At 42.4% G+C, this 16,944-nt stretch overlaps 1 protein-coding gene across 3 annotated transcripts in view; it reads right to left on the bottom strand.

Annotated features, from left to right (window-relative positions):
• The window catches only part of lrch1 (leucine-rich repeats and calponin homology (CH) domain containing 1), a 66,502-nt gene extending 52,167 nt beyond the window's left edge, over window positions 1-14,335 (bottom strand). For all 3 annotated transcript variants that reach the window (XM_068702069.1, XM_068702059.1, XM_068702054.1), the window contains exon 1: window positions 13,931-14,335. In XM_068702069.1, coding sequence (XP_068558170.1) covers window positions 13,931-14,144 — 214 coding nt within the window. In that variant the 5' untranslated portion in view covers window positions 14,145-14,335. The remainder of the gene's footprint in view (window positions 1-13,930) is intronic.
• Window positions 14,336-16,944: the final 2,609 nt, after the last annotated feature.

A 16,944-nucleotide genomic window follows, 5' to 3' on the forward strand; every position in this document is an offset into this window, starting at 1 on the left:
TGACTGGAGTCCTGTAAGACAGATTCTCATGTTCCTGTGCACTACGTGTCACAGTCAGCCATCAAAAACAGGAATTACTGCTAATTTATATAGAGGACAAACCATATAAACAACAAGACCCGTGAACTCTACAGAGAGGGCCGGAGGAGTGAGCTGAACGTCTTCTGAACTTTGACTCTGACCTGATGTTCTGCATTATTAAATAACTCTCACTCCTCATGACACAAGTGTTCTTCCATTTGCTCAACGTTTTAGGCCTCTTTCGTTTTCAAACGAGTAAACTCTCCCTCTCACTCGCCTGATGTCAACAGTCTGGTTTGTTTTTGGTTTACTTGAACATGATATGACGTTATGCAAAACAATAAAACAACAACAATAAAAGCAGTAACTTCCTTCCTTGAAGCAATTATATTGATTATCTATTCAGCCACTAAAACACAAATAAAAGATCGTACAAGAAAAAAGCAATACCAATGACATGCAGTAACCTCCCTGTTTATCAGCTGTATTCCATCTGGCACTGTGTGTGTGTGTGTGTGTGTGTGTGTGTGTGTGTGTGTGTGTGTGTGTGTGTGTGTGTGTGTGTGTGTGTGTGTGTGTCTGACCCAGTGACCAGCAGACAGTCATGGATTAGTAGTACTGTAGATTTAGAGGGTTTGGGGTGATTATTGTGGGGGGCTCACACAGATGAATATTGATTTCTGCAAAGAAAATGTTTGAATTTCAGATAGATATTCAGTGGTAATCTACTGTTTTCTTTTTAATTTAATTCATAGAAAAACACACATTGACATTATCCTTCTAATCTTTGGAAGTGTTATTCCACGTGAGCAAGTAGTGGTGTAGAGTAGAGGATTTTTACTTTATTTGTGCTTTGCATAAAGAATGAAGTGAATAGAAACAATACATAAAGATGACAACGTTTTAAAGTGTCAGCCTTACTTTAAAAAGAGAGGGGGACAAACCTCACTGGTGTTATAGTGAAGACAGGATGTGAACAGACAGACGCAGAAAGAGAGAAACAGGGTGAGACACGGAGGGAAAAAATGTCCAGTTTAAAAATAGACAAGACAGTAAAAAGAGACACAGAAGACAGAGGAGGAGGAGAGCTGGCAGGCAGAGACACTAACAGGATTGGAGAGGGGGAGTTTCCTCAAACTGGCAACCCACCAGGCACACTGTCAACACACACCACCCTGCTGCTGACACACACACACCCCATCATCATCAAATACAACAACAAGACCCCCACCACTGACCCACATCTTTCTCTGCTGTCAGCATATCACTAAACTGTGTGTGCGTGTGCGTGTGCGTGTGTGTGTGTGTGTGTGTGTGTGGCGCCACTGGCAGAGCTGAGGGGGATGGCATGCTCGTAAAACAGCACCCACCACCCACCCCTCTGGATTTCAAACATTATTTCTGGCACTGTGTTAAAGCAATTCAGGCTAATGACATCTTTAAAATCAAAAATATTATTTCAGCAGGGTGAGTCCAGGGAGGGGCATGCAGTACCAGGACTGTGATTGGTTAAAGTCAAGCGAGACTTTCCTTTTTCATAGCAGTTGATTTCCTACAGTGTTTTACAGCAGACGTCTCACCGGAAACAAAGACCACTCTTACTATCTTTGATCAACACACTTTCATAATCTACAGGGAAAAAAAGTGCAGTTTCCCCCTTTGGAGAGAGTCAACCAATCAGGCGGGATTAGGATTAAGAAAAAAAGAACCATGTGGAGTATTCAGTTTACATTCAGTGTTTCTCACTAATAAACAGAAGACGTCTCCTCGAGATCTAAGAAACGCGTTGAATGTATTCCTTCCTCATAAGGCATTTACAGAGTCAATATTTTAAAACGCGCATTGTTTTCATCAATATTTGCAACATTTGTTGTTACGTTACAATCACCAACTGTCCATCAGAGGAATGTGTATCGCATCTCTCACACACACACACACAAGTGTTTGATACAAACAAAACGGGGACGCACTCATAAAACCAAAACTAGCAGATGACGGACGGACGGACGGACGGACGGACGGACGGACGCGTCACTTTACCAACACTTATGTGGTGTTAGCTGCTGAAGGTTTGTACAAACAGACACAAACAAGGTTCAAATGAGTGAAACGTTATTGAAAATGAAACAAACTCTTCATGACAGCAACACCAGAATTCAAATATCTTATAAATATCCACATTAAATTACAACGCCACACACACACATACACACACCACCCACACAAAAACATCAGCAGAGATTTAATGTCACACCTGAGGCTGCCAGACACTGAATGTTCAGATTAAGTTTGAACAGACTTCACTTAATGCCACAGATTTCGTGTGTGTGTGTGTGTGTGTGTGTGTGTGTGTGTGTGTGTGTTTATGAGCATATGTGAACACTTATTTATGTATGCTGGCATGTGCTTCACGGTGTATTAGGATAAGCCTGAAGGAGAGGGGTATGGAAAGTGTGTGTGCTCGTCATGGTGAACCAGTTATGGATAGGAGTGTGTCGGTCGGTGTGTGTGTGTGTGTGTGTGTGTGTGTGTGTGTGTGTGTGATGTTTGGATGCCAGGAGGATTTAGGTGGGAGATAGAGGTGTGTGTGTGTGTGTGTGTGTTGGGGGTGAATTTGGCCTACATTTGGAGGATGAGAGACTGCTCCTGTTTATTTATTCAAAGGGATTGGGCGTCTGTGAGGACAGACTCCAACTGTACGGCTCAGATTTAGAAATACTCGAGCTGCAGGACGAGACGACGTCATCGTGGAGCTTGTATGCAGCTTTATCACAACACTACACAATGAATATTGCATTTATTGATTTAATATTTAAGTCATTACTAATTCTTAACTAAATACTTTTTTTTGTCCTTATATTGTAGTTATTTCTGTTTAACTCTTGTGTATTTTGAACTATTATTTGTGCTTTATTCATACATGAGTCTGAGTCCCCTGAGAAGAGAGATAAAGTGTGATTCATTACGAGTAAAGACACAATCTAAACCCACCACAAACACAAATCCAAAGGGATTATGGGTAGAACGAGACAAATGCAGATTTGATTGCTTAGAAATCCAAAATGATGACTTTACTGATGCTCATATTTCCATAATTGTCTTCTTAAAGGGTCTGAGGATGTAGAGTACAGCAGTGAGCCTGGGCTGGTTTGTCATTACTGGGAAACGAGAACTCTGTTCAATAAACAAGCTCCCTGTGAGTCAGGTGGTTGGTGTGTAATTACTCAGTGTGAAACTAAACAAACCAAACATGAAAGACGGTCAAAATATGTACTTCTCGTTTAGCGTTATATCACAACAGAACGGTCTGAAAGCTCTCCAATAAGCCACATTCACATGGTATTGTTTTTTTTAAACTAGTGTCGATATGACACCCGAGTTTTGGTATGAACACCAAATTAATAATTTTCCGAATTTAGACATATATAGAAAAATGCATTAAATGCATCCATTTAACACAAAAAACAGGATTTGAATGTTAAAATGTGTTTGAACACGAGCAGCTTTACACAAGCTTAAACACAACAATTCGAATTTAACTCTGGAACTATCAATCTGACCAAAGTATAGTTCAACAAGACGACAGATGTGATGTGACCAGCTGTCACTAACGGCCAAATGTTGGTGGAATATTTACGACCAAACCACAGTTCCTGAGACGTCAAACTGTAAGAGCATCGTGCGCTCACTACAGCTCTCCGGAGGTGAAAACTGTTAAAACATTTACACGTTAGAGCCGGCACTGTTGCTCTGCTGTTCTGACAACAAGACATTGTTTTTGTCCCAGACCGACCGCTGTCCCGTTGTTGGGGATGCATAAACAACACGTCTGATCTCAGATGAGGAGTGAAAGCACCAGAATGATTTGCCAACAAACAAACCTAGCTTACAGGCATGCTAGCTCTGTGAGGCTGTACTTCAGCTAAATGCTAATCTCATGCTAACATGCTCACAATGACAATGGAGGTAAACGTTTAACATGTTGTTCACCATCTTAGCTTGGTTCTATAGTATGCTAACATAAATCAGTATAGCAGACGGTGGGGTCACATGAATATCTGTACTGTGTTAGCATTAGCTAATCCTCCCAGAGTCCAACGCGTCTTTGATACCAGAGAGAAGTCTGTTCTGTAGTCCGTGAATGTGTGTTTGTATGTTCTGCTCCACATAGCGGCTTCAGAGAGTTGATGTGATCGTTGCAGAATCAGATGAGAAACACCGAAAAAAAAAAAAAAAGCCTCAAAAGACCTAATTTGGGCACAAACACCCACACGAGATATGACCTCATCGCATCACTGCTGTAACGACGTGAGTTCACATTTGAGCTGTGAGTGAACTCAGTCTGGAGTGAATGATTATTTTTAGAAAGCAGAGAGGAAAAGGAAAAAGAAGTTCACAAACATACGATGTGACATCATCTTTACGGTTTCGGTGTGTAAAGCGTCGTCACGGCCCCAGGTCACGGTCTGACTCGCCGAGGGTCAGGTATCAAAAGAGAAGACCACTTCCTGCTGGGCTCAGTGATCGGGTGTCCCACAGTGAAGTCACGACCTCCTCTGATGTACAAAAGATCCTTTCTGAAGACACACAGTGTCACCGCCTGGAAACGTGTCCATTTCTTAGGCGGGTTCATGTTTCACATATTAAAAAAAAAGTCATATATTATTATTTATATGACCACCTGCATTACATAACTGCAGCCATTTATCAAATACCTGTAAAAATGTCTAATGTTCGGCGGCTATGAAGTAGAAGGGATGCTGACTGTCGGTCATCTGCAGCCGTACTTCACAGTTCCGTGGGTCAGTGGGTGTCCTTGGTCTCTCTGACAGGAAACGATCTGAGCGGTTGCCTCCTGAAAACAATGAGGTGGGGAGCGACCACTTCCTGTCTCTGTGCTGGTGAACGCACCACCTCCCAGTGTCATTAAGGAGAATCACAACCCCACCCGTCTTCAGGTTGGCCTCCGCTTTTCCAGAAAAACCTGAAGAACTAATGTCCGATAGAAAGACATTGCGAGCATGTCTGCATGCTAATGTTAGCATTTAGCTCCTTAGCCCCCCTGCGCCTTAGTACAGCAGCAAAGAACCACTAGCTAAACGACTTAAACAAAGAAGCAATTATCAAAACTTTTGCCAATTAACTAATAATATCGACTAATTCTTCCCACTAGTTCAATGAAACAACAAACCGTGGCTATGTGATATGACTACTGCTACGGCACAATAAAAGCAAAGAAATTGTGCAAAAATGAATCATTAAATATTTTAACATTTCTATAGTCTTTCATTGGTGGCAAAAATGCAACAAATAGTAATATAGAAACTATTTAGACACCTAACCTGAGAAGTAGAGCACAGGCTAGCTCAATTCTGATCTATATTATATAGATCATTATACATTATGTCGTGTCTCTCACTAATCCAAGCTGGCAGGAGTCGGCCTTCATTACGTCCCGTTTGATTGTATTCTAGTGTTTTCCGTCTCAGTCCAGTGTGCTCTTCTCTGATCTGCCGTCCTTCCTTCTGTCTGGTGCTCCTCTGAGAGAAACCATTAACTGCTCCATTAACTACTTCATTAAGTGCTTCATTCACTATGCATGAGGCCCTCTGTGAACTCCCCCTCCCCATCAATAGAAAGAGGTTTAAGGTCAAGATTAAGGTTCATGTTTAAGCATGTATTTATTCATGAGGTTAGAGGTCAGGGTTAGTTTGAGTAAATAAGGTTTTCAAAAATATAGATTTACCAGCCAAATTATACCAATTGCGTCATTGAATATGAAATTATATTAAGTATTTTGTCTTAAATTTGTGAATAAAAAGTAGTTTTTTGACCCCGTTAAAGAAAATGCTCTGCTATAGATAATGTAGTTATTCCAGTGTCCTCACAAGTATAAATAAGAGGGTGTGAGTGTGTCCGAGTGTGTGAGAGAGTGTGTCCGTGTCCGTGTCCGTGTCCATGTGTGTGTGTGTGTGTGTGTGTGTGTGTGTGTGTGTGTGTGTGTGTGTGTGTGTGTGTGTGTGTGTGTGTGTGTGTGTGTGTGTGTCTGTCCCAGCTGTCATTACGTTCAGGTGTGGCGGGAACAGCGGATGGACCCTCCTCTAACCCAACACCACACCACATTCCTGGGAGTCCACAGCTTCCTGTGTGTGTGTGTGTGTGTGTGTGTGTGTGTGTGTGTGTGTGTGTGTGTGTGTGTGTGTGTACACACAGAGTGTAGATGAAATGGAAGGAAGAGCAGTGAGGTAGAGGAAGTGAGGGTGGTAAACTCTGGGCGGAGAATCCTGCCTTAGGCGTTCATCATGCATCCATCCACACACATTAAAAACATGCTTTATTCACATCTTACTGCATATTTCCCGACATCACAAAGTTATTTCTCTTTGAAAAATAAAAAGACACTGGAGAGTGTGTGGCGTGTTACAGAGCTGGAGGAGAAGCCTGTTGGTCCTTTCAACTCTTTAATGGTGAGAAGATCGTGACATCGTGGTGCTTCTGGTGCTGTTTTTATGCCTGGTGTGGACGGTGCACCTCTGTCTGCGTTCAGCCTCTCCTCACCCTTATAATATCGTATTGTGGGACTTCTGGTGATTCCCACCCATATTGAGATGCATTGAGAGTCGTCGACAGGAGAATCGTAATCGAATCAAAACGTGAAGCAAATGAAGATTCACAGCTCTACTGATCGACAAGTTAACTTTGGGACAAACTGTGCGGATTATTAGACATTTCTCATATAAAAAGATAGGACAGAAAATAGAGATAACAGTGACGTACACTGAACGAGTGGGAGGATGAAAATAAAACATTTGTTTCAGAAGCAGATTCTGGTCTAATAATTTAGAGCAGATCTATTTTTATCTGGATTTGTGTCAAATGATGTCGGTCAGATTAAAAAAAAATTCCTGCAGATGGTTATAACGTGAATCACTAACATTAAATCTTATGTAATCTCTGTGTGTGGTCAAACACACACACACACACACACACACACACACACACACACACAGGGGGTGCTGTTTCTGTTAATATGACCCTTACTAATGTACTGTGTGTGTGTGTGTCCACTGAAAAACTGCAGAAATGTGCATTTTCTGGAGCTGGGAACGTGGGCTGCTAACACACACACACACACACACACACACACACACACACACACACACACACACACACAGTGTTGATACCCAACAGGCAGTGACTTGTAGTAGAATACATTAGAATAGAGTCGGTCAGCGTGTTCCTGTTTCTTTCTTCCACCTCCGATCAGCAGTATCAGTAGAAGAAGAAAGGAAAGTAAAAGCGTCCTGCAGCTCAGAACAAAACTAAAGAATCACACAAACGCACATTTACACGCATACGACGAGAGCTGAGTGGATTCAAATAAATCTGCAACCATTTTAACCATTAGTCATTTCATTTTTTTAGCGTTCCTTAATTTGTTCTTGTCCTTTGTGAGGCTCTGCTGCTATCGTCAGTTTTACGTGACAGTAAACTGAGTGCAGTGTTGATTGGTTAAAAGAAGACGACGTCACCTTGGGCTTCAGGAAACTTTGAGCACCATTTGTTTAAATCTTCTGACGTTAATTAATTCTCTATGAATCGCTCGATTGAGAAAATATTCTGCAAATGAATCGATGATGTAAATAACAGTCTGTCCTGGAATGTATAAAGCGTATCACATTACAGCTGGTTTCTTTTGACTTCTCTGTTATTGAACTGAATAGATTTGGGTTCAAAGACAAAACAAAACATTTCAATATGTCAACCTGGGCTTCAGGAAAATTGTGATGTACATTTGGCAAGTTGATTAATCAAGAAAATATGAGTCAGATTAATTTATATCTGTTGCAGCCTACAACATACACAAACCCTAATGAAGCAGTCTTCAGAAACCACCCTCTTTGACTTCCTGTTTCTGGACTCACGTGTCCACCACCTCATCATTAGCATTACCTTGTTTAAATTCTGCAGTTCAAGATAGGACAGATTATAGGACTATTTAATAAGTGAAATAAAACATCAAGATATTAATCAGTAATGTATAAAGAAATACAATCTCTTGCTGTTAAACTCACAGCAGGTCAAACTGAGGTTACTCCTCAGAACTGAACCACCTGTTTTGAAACCTCAGCAGGTTGCAGGTTCAACACCCCCATCACCCACACCCTCACCCACACCCACACCCACACACACACACACACACACGGTCATGGTTTGGTGGTTGCAGTTGATATCACCATATCAGCCGAAAGAGCAGACTGACCGGTTGGTTTGGTTTGGAAACGCCCCTACCTTCACGTTCCTGTTTCTGGACTGAGGTGAAATTCGCCATCTCTATTCAGTGCTTCCACCAGATCCCTCCATCATCAGTCTGTGTGAGAGGAGTCTAATGACACAGGCAGCAAGGACTAACAGTAATCTTACTTGTTGATTACTGTAGCAATTACTACACACACACACGCGTATATGTTAAGGATGGGGGGCTGCATCTGACAATTTGTGTAACTTTCCGAAATCAACAATTCCAACATTTACAGCTTGTAAAAAAATGTACAGTTGTGGCAGCAGTCAGGGCTCAATGATAAGGATCGCCAGCTAGCCTGGGACCAGTAAAACGCCACGTCGATTCCCACCCCTAAATCTTAGGGGTGGGAATCACCAGAGGTCCCGCGATACGATATTATCACAATACTTAGGTCACGATACGATATTATCACAATACTTAGGTCACGATACGATATTATCACAATACTTAGGTCACTATACTTAAATCACGATACGATATTATCACGATACTATATTATCACGATACTTAGGTCACGATACGATATCACGATACTGCAATATGCTGAGTATTGCGATAACATATATTGAGATTTATGACCTTTTTTCAGCTGCAAATGATGTCCCCAAAGGAAAACTGTGTCAACATGTTTTATCTAATAAGATAAAGTTTTCTTTTTGTCTGTTCATCTCACTTCAATCATTTTTATTGCAGCAAAAAGGGAGCAGACAGACTGACCAACACTGTCATTAAAACCGGTCATAAATGTTGCACCTGACAAACTGAACCGTTTGTATTACAGTCTACATCGTCCAACTTAACTGAATGCAAACGTGTGTGGACTCAGTATATGAACTATAACTTGTATAAGTACGATATAAGAGTTATATAACTCGGTATAACTTGCGTTGCGTGGACGTCAAGCCAGTTACGCGCCGCACTCTCCCCATGAGCCGTGCTGCTGTTGGCAGATTTAACGCCCGTTGTGAGGCCAGGTTGAGTGGGTGAGCGAAACACTTCACATGCAGGAATCCCGCTAACTGAACGCCAACGCCCATGTTAGAAGCATTGTCGGTTACAACCACCAGGTTTTTGTCGGCAATCCTCCATTCTGATGCTGCATTTTGCAGAAGGTCTGCAATGTTTGCCCCGGTGTGACTCACGTGTACTGCTCTAGTTTGGAGAACGTGAGACAGCAGTCGCCAGTCCTCTGTGAGATAATGTTATAGTCACATAGGAATCCACTGCGCTCGACGTCTACGCATCGCAAGTTAATGCAACTCTTTCTGTTATACTCAAAGATTCCTCAACTTTAAGCATCACTTCTCTGTAGAGCTTGGGCACGACTGTGTGGCGAACAGTAATATCCATGAGTCATATCCATGTCCTTCTTCCCTTCCTTGTTAAAAAATCAAAAATAAGTCCAGACGTTTGATTTACACGCGGACGGCGCATTTCTGATTTCTTTCTCCGATGTCTCCCATCTTTGTTTGACATCACCAGAAAACAACTCAGCGCCATCTAGTACCGACATGTTTATAGTTCATATAATAAAAGATCAATACCTGGTTTCCGTGTATCGGTACAATATCGCCACGCAAAATATCGCAGTACTATGCTGTATGGATTTTTTTTCCCCAGCCCTAGTTAATCTAGCAACTAAATCGCCCGATCTGGAAAATATTAATAAAAGAATTAAACACATCCTGATTCCTTCTCACCTCAGTCGAGAGTTACACATGCACAGTACCGGTCGGGACCTGGCGGGAAAATGGTGGCAGGCAAAGACAAAGTTTATAAACTGAAGTGCAAGTGAGCATTTAAATTATTCGGCAAACAGGAGTTTAGTTGTGGGTCATCAGAGGATGTGGGCGAAAACTCACAACTCTGTATTGCGCCGTAAGTTTGAGAGCAAGGCGGATAAAACATGACAATTAGGCTTTGTCGTTATTTCATAACCACCAATGAATAAAACTATTCGCAATGTGGCAAGTAAAAGTGGACTTTGGGCAAGCAGGTCAATAATCTGCTTGCCTGACAGAAAGTGTAACAAACATTAATGTTGAACCCTAAAAAAGGGTTTGAAATGCTCTCATCACTTTTCACATGAACGTCCTCCAGCAGAGACGGTCTGAATACGTGTCATGTTATCCACACATGGACACGACATCACGGCTCCCCGCTCTCTATGGCGGTCGGCTTTTCTCTACACGTCTGAGAGCGGACGCTCACGGTGGTTTTAAACATTTGCCCTTCAGACGTGGTCAGACAACGCGTCCCACACATTAGTTCTTTCTTTTCCAGTGGAACCCAACTTGTAGTTACAGGGAAACCAGCTCCAGTTTGTGTTTCACTACAAGTTGAGACTTGTGTGGCTGCTGATATGAAACTAGGCTGAACCACAGCGTGTGTGTGTGTGTCTGTGTGCTTGCATTTTGAGTACATGTGCATGCATGCGGGGCTTCGGACAAACTGCTCCGATGTAGATTTTTGTAAAATGTTTGTGTGTGTGTGTGTGTGTGTGTGTGTGTGTGTGTGTGTGTGTGTGTGTGTGTGTGTGTGTCACAGTGACTCACTTCGTTCTTTCTCATCTATTTTCATTTCGTGGGGTCGATCACAGCTCTCGTGTGATCAGAGACGACTCCATCTTCAACACTGATGAACCAGCACACACCGTTTACTACCATGAGACCGACATGTCAATGATTTGATAGATAAAGACGATGTCTTTAATTAATGACGTTCACTCGTCACAGCTCGTTGGTATTTCGAATACCAAAACTGAAACACTTGAATCAGTCTGTAGGTCACATTTACAACAAGCTAAATCTCCCTCAGGGCGGCACAATTCTGCATCGCTGCATGTTTTTAATTCAGAGAGCTACTACACCGATGATGTAGACACGCACAGCTGCTCCGGCAGCTCATTCAGAAACAACGCTGAGCTGGTTAAGATGCACCCTGCGACTGTCTGGAGATGGAGATGCAGAAGAAAAACCTATTAATACATTTCGCATTTTCTCAGCTCCACAAGAAGCTCTGTGATCAAACAGTTTGGCCTGAGTCAGAGGCCTGTCTGATGTCTTACACTTCACTGACAAACCAAATGGCGACAGTCGATTTAGAACCATGTCCTCTGCCTTCCTGGCAACGCCTCCACCGCTCAGTCAGTAACTACAAATCCATTTCAGCAGTTGTTTGCAAACATTTACATTCCTCCTCCAACAATGTGTGGTCCCACACACACACACACACACACACACACACACACACACACACACACACACAACGGCTTGATTGACACATTGCATAATCTAAACACAGAATAATTAGCAGTGGCTTTTGCTGGTGAAAAACTTTCATTCAGCCTCATATTAAGTCTGAACAAATTCTATCTGACTCAGCACCTGAACAAGCGCCACAAACTCTCAGGAAATCAAACTACGGGTCTCCTGGCGAGACAAATGAGATGGTGATTGCTAGCGATGATGGTATTATGAAATCTAAACAAACTACAGAAAACATCCCCTATAACACAAGGCATGATGAGTAGCGGGAGACAAACAGGAGATTCACTTCGTCATGTTTTTAAAGTGGAAAAGCTACTGCAAGAAACTAATCTTCCATTCAAACACCAACAGAACTAGATAAACGTACAAGAATCCCCTGAAACCTACCACAACTGGCAAAATACTGTCACATTACAGGCAAAATGTTATGGAAGTGCCGTGATTGTGCACGCCGTTGGGCAAGGCAGCACTGGAGTACGATGCTGGAGGAAACTATCAGCAGGCTGAATCCAGATCCAAGTCAACCCTGATCCAGTGTGCTGTAAAGCAGTTCAACTGAACCACACAGCCTCCATACTCTCACTCACTTTACTTCATGCTGTGTGTGTGTGTGTGTGTGTGTGTGTGTGTGTGTGTGTGTGTGTGTGTGTGTGTGTGTGTGTGTTTCTGTAGACGTGACCCACTGCGGTTATGCAAGCCACATTTCTTTTTTTAGTGTACATAAACAAAGTTACAGCAACATGACGTCACTGTGACTCTCCAGTCCGACGGCTGACATTGACTTCACACAGAAACGTGATGGTTTCAGTTTTACTTCATTTTTATGACACTTGTAAATCTCTAATGTTTAAATTTTGGTTGTTTGCGATTCCTTTTTTTTTCCTACTTTGTAATGCAGCTGCTGCACAACAATTTCCCTCAGGATAAATAACGTTATCTTATCTTAACAGTGTCTCTGTTACAATAGATAATTCACAAATCCATCACTAATTCATTTTAATTTTTCATAAATACCCTTTTAGACATAGTGACATTAGAGAAATAGTCCTTATGACACACAGGGCGTTTTTGAAGCCTTGAGGAGCACAAACTCAATTCTGTTTACCTCCATCCTATTAGCATAGCAGCAGAGCTTCAACCACAACTGTCTGCATACATAGATACCACACATTTGAAGAAAAGGACCCTTTAAAGTGTGACACCTCGGCTGACGTCATGTGACCGGCCTGCATCCATGTCATTGCACATTAAAGCAAATCAGCTCAACTACCTCCCCTCATATAGATCCACATGATGCTGCAGCACATACTGAAAAACTACTGTTAGCATGCGTACGTCACTGCTACCGTCTTAAAATCCTGTGCTATGATCAAAATACTGCAAACAGAGACACATCAGTACCAAGTTATGGTTTCCCATCTTGAAACAGTACAGTGTCTGAAGCAGCATCTGTTTAAAGCTCACGGGTAGAATTGTTTTCATGAAAAAGCAGAATAAGCTGGTGCAGCGTTAATGTGCTTCAGCAGACTATTTGACCATATAGGCACAGCTCACTGTGTAGGACCAACACCAGCCTCTCTTTAGCATAGAAACCAAAAAACAAACCGTGGAGAAAGTACTCACATTGTTACCACAGTGTAATTTTACTCTATTACAAAGAGGAGTCCATCACATGTAAAAAAAATAATAAAAAGTACTGGCATGAAAATATGCATAAAGTACCAAAAGTAAAAGTACTCATTATGCAAAATGTTTGAGTAAATATACTCAGTTACTTCCACCACTGTCTTTCACTAGTAACTGTGATTAGAAAACATTAAACTTAACGTAAAAAAACAGGTAAATAAAGCAGCACAAGCAGACTGTGTCTGTGCTCTCCATGCCTGTTTACAACTGTAAACGGATTAAAAAGGAAGTGGTGGGGAATTCCACTGAAGGCCCACTGAACAGTCAGATCCTGGAGACGTTCAATGCAAGCTGGAAACTTGAGGAGCTTTTCCGTGAAAGCCTGAATCACCAACATCCTGTCTGCAGGATGCAGGTACCCAATGAGTCAACATCCAGCCGTGCATCCGGGATGTACAGAGAGCCTCATTTAAGGTGAAATGCACACATTATCCTGCAACACAGACGCTAACACACCCCAGGGTTGCAAGTTCGACTCCCCGTGTGGCCCAAATATAATAACACGTTCTTCTGGTTGTGAACGACTAAAGGACATTCCAGCACTATGCATACAGTTCAAGGGTCAGAGAGGACCACGCTGCTGCACGGAGAGTCGTTACCGCCCCAGCACCGGTGTCGTAGCTATCTAACACCACGGAGAGATGCCTACCTGCGTCCACCGTATCAGTCAGGTCGTGGTTGGCGGCTGTCCGGGGGAACTCCTTTAGTTTTCTGGAGCTGAGGTTGAGGGCGCCGCTGGCCGCCGCCTCCTCCAGCGCCCGCTCCAAGCCCCGGTTAGGGGGCAGGTTAGCGCTGCCGATGTGAGACTGGATCGACGGGGAGTGAGGAGGAGGACGAGCCGACTCCGGTCCCAACGTCGCCATAATGCTCCACCTCTCCGCGGTTCTCCGGGTGTGTGTGCGTGTGTGTGTGTGTGTGCGCGTATGTCGGTTATATCCGAGAGCGAGATATGAGCGTGCAAGGGCTAGCTAACGGTCGGGGCAAAAAGCGGTACACCGACTTCTTCAGGCGTGCCGAGCCGTGCTGCGTTTCCTCCTCGATTGTAAGCCGCCGCGTCCGCCTCTCTGTCTGCGCGGTGCGTGAAGCTTCGCACATAAAGCCGCGGTGCGACATCCGGTTGTAATATTTCAAAATAAGATATCTCCCAGTCTCAGTCCAGCGCAATACCACGATGAAAGCAAACGCAAACTGTCTGTGAATAATAATAATAATGGTTGTAAATATGTGTGAAAATACGTGTAAAATTGTATTAAAACATTTGGCATGTTTTTTTTAATTAATGTTTATTCTCTAATAAATACAGTCAAGTTTTAGAAATACGGCCTGGATTTTATTTTATCCTTGACTTTAAAGGATGGCTGATTTTAATTTCCATTAATTTCAGTTGCTTACATATTGTATTCTCTACGTTTCCGTTTTCACTCATGCATTTCTTGGACTTGACGTAGCTCACTCACTGCGGCTGCGCACTGGAATGTTTAGCATGGAAACAGCAGGGGAATTAAAACAGCAGTGGAAACGCAACTAAACAGCGACATCTGCTGCACAGAATCAATGCATGCTGCATTTGAGTAGAACACACAGTTTTACAGAAGCTTTAACCAGAGTGTTGATTCATACCTCAGTGATACTGTAGGTGACTGTGATAATCCTGTTCCTGTTAGGGGCACATACACCCACAGAAACTGCTGTAGGTAGACATCCATCGCTTAATGTTAGCTGTTAAAACATTTGCGAGACGTCATTATTAGAAATTGTATGTTCACACAATCTCTGTATCATAGGTTTAGGCTGCTATAGATTTTATTCCTTCAACCAGAGGACTCTTGAACCATCCTACCAGATCAGGATTCTGTTCTATAATGCATTCTCTTTAAATGAATAGTTTGACATTTTGGGAAGAATACCTATTCAATTTCTTTCCTAGAGTTAGATGAAAACTTTGGGGAAATCCTCACTTCCTTTCAGTTGAAGAGACTGTGTGTGTGTGTGTGTGTGTGTGTGTGTGTGTGTGTGTGTGTGTGTGTGTGTGCGTGTGTGTGCGTGTGTGTGCGTGCGTGTGTGTGTGTGTGTGTGTGTGTGCATGCGTGCATGTGTGATAGTGAGAGAGCTTCATTGGGGAGCGGGAGTGCTGAGTCAACTGATTACATAACAAGCTTGCATCAGCAGATAAACAGTGTGGATCACTGATTACAGTATGTGTGCCAACACAGGATTGTACTTGCATAGCCTACTTGTGAGGACCTTTATTGACATAATGTACAGTTTGTCACAGACTCCACCTAATGGTAACCTTTATGTAACCCCAAAACACATCTTATCCCTTAAACTTCCCTTTGAAAATGTGAAGACTGGACAAAATGTTCCCATAAAAATATAATTTTCTCAAAATGTCCTCACTTTCCAAAAATGTCTGCTTTATCTATTTACAATCTATTTCCAGACAGACGGTACACTTACATTAAAAGTACATACAGGCATGGTCCAAGATGTCTTTGGGCCTTGAGTTTCCTGACGCCTTGTCTGTAAAAACAAACACTAGCAAGGTGTGTCAGCCGCAACTACTGCTGTAATGTTTGATTGAATGAATACAACCTTTTTTTTTAACAATACATGTGTAAACGGGAGGTTGATGCCGGATAAAAAAGATTCAGAATAACTGTTGCAGAGCAGCAGCTGAACAGCAGCAATGCAATCAGCTGTTTGTGTGCTATTTCAGCTAACTGTTAGCTGATAGCCAAACACATTGTCCAAAATACAAATGAGCCAACCGTGCCAGCGGCTGGGCTTCGGAGATGCAATCAGCTGTTGTATCACAACCCCATACCCACCTGTGGCCGGTTAAGAGTGGTGAGTCAGGAGTCAACCGGCAGTCAATGGCAGTATCAAACTGGCAATAAACGGTGTTTAGAGAAATTGAGTCACTGCAACTATGCGAGGTCCTTTGGCATGCAGTCATAAATGAGCACCCAAAATATTATGTAGTTTGGTGCAGCGGTGTGCAAGATTAGCCGTGGACAGACACAGAGATAGATGCGCACGCACACACACACACACACACACACACACACACACACACAACAATCTCATTATCTCCTGGCGAAGACCTTAAAGGCATTGTAATAGGAGATAACTTGTTGTTTCCTAATGTAAGTCCTTAATGAAGCACATATGTCATTGTTTTGTGCCTGGACATGTTTCCTCAGACAGTTCGAAGCTGTGCTGCTTCTATGTTTTTCTCCCGTAAACATGAATCGAATCAAACCAACTGATACTTTGACTCTGAGTAAAACTTCCTCTTTCTCTCTACCAGCTGCCAGCTGTCGTGACAAACATCAGTCCGCTGAGCTGAGACGCTTTAATATTTCTGCTGATTAAACCCTTTGAGTGGTTTCAAATATGGTTACTGTTAGATTGAGGAAGATGCACCATTATAACCTTTGAACATGGAACTCCTGCTCGGGCATTTTGTGTGATTTGCTGTCATCATTTTCTATCGAGTACATTTATGCAACACCAATTTCCTTATTTTTTACCAATGTTTATCTGATTCTATTTTTCTTTACTCTTTGTTTTCATGTTCTCCACAGAAGGAAATCAACAATCAATAGTTAAGTAACAAATTTCCAAAATAAAAGCATTGGTTAGTGCAGAATGATTGTC

The sequence above is a fragment of the Cebidichthys violaceus genome, unplaced genomic scaffold, assembly GCF_023349555.1.
Source record: "Cebidichthys violaceus isolate CVI_PGR_0920_01 unplaced genomic scaffold, fCebVio1.0.p SCAF_11, whole genome shotgun sequence".
NCBI classification, from domain to species: domain Eukaryota; kingdom Metazoa; phylum Chordata; class Actinopteri; order Perciformes; family Stichaeidae; genus Cebidichthys; species Cebidichthys violaceus.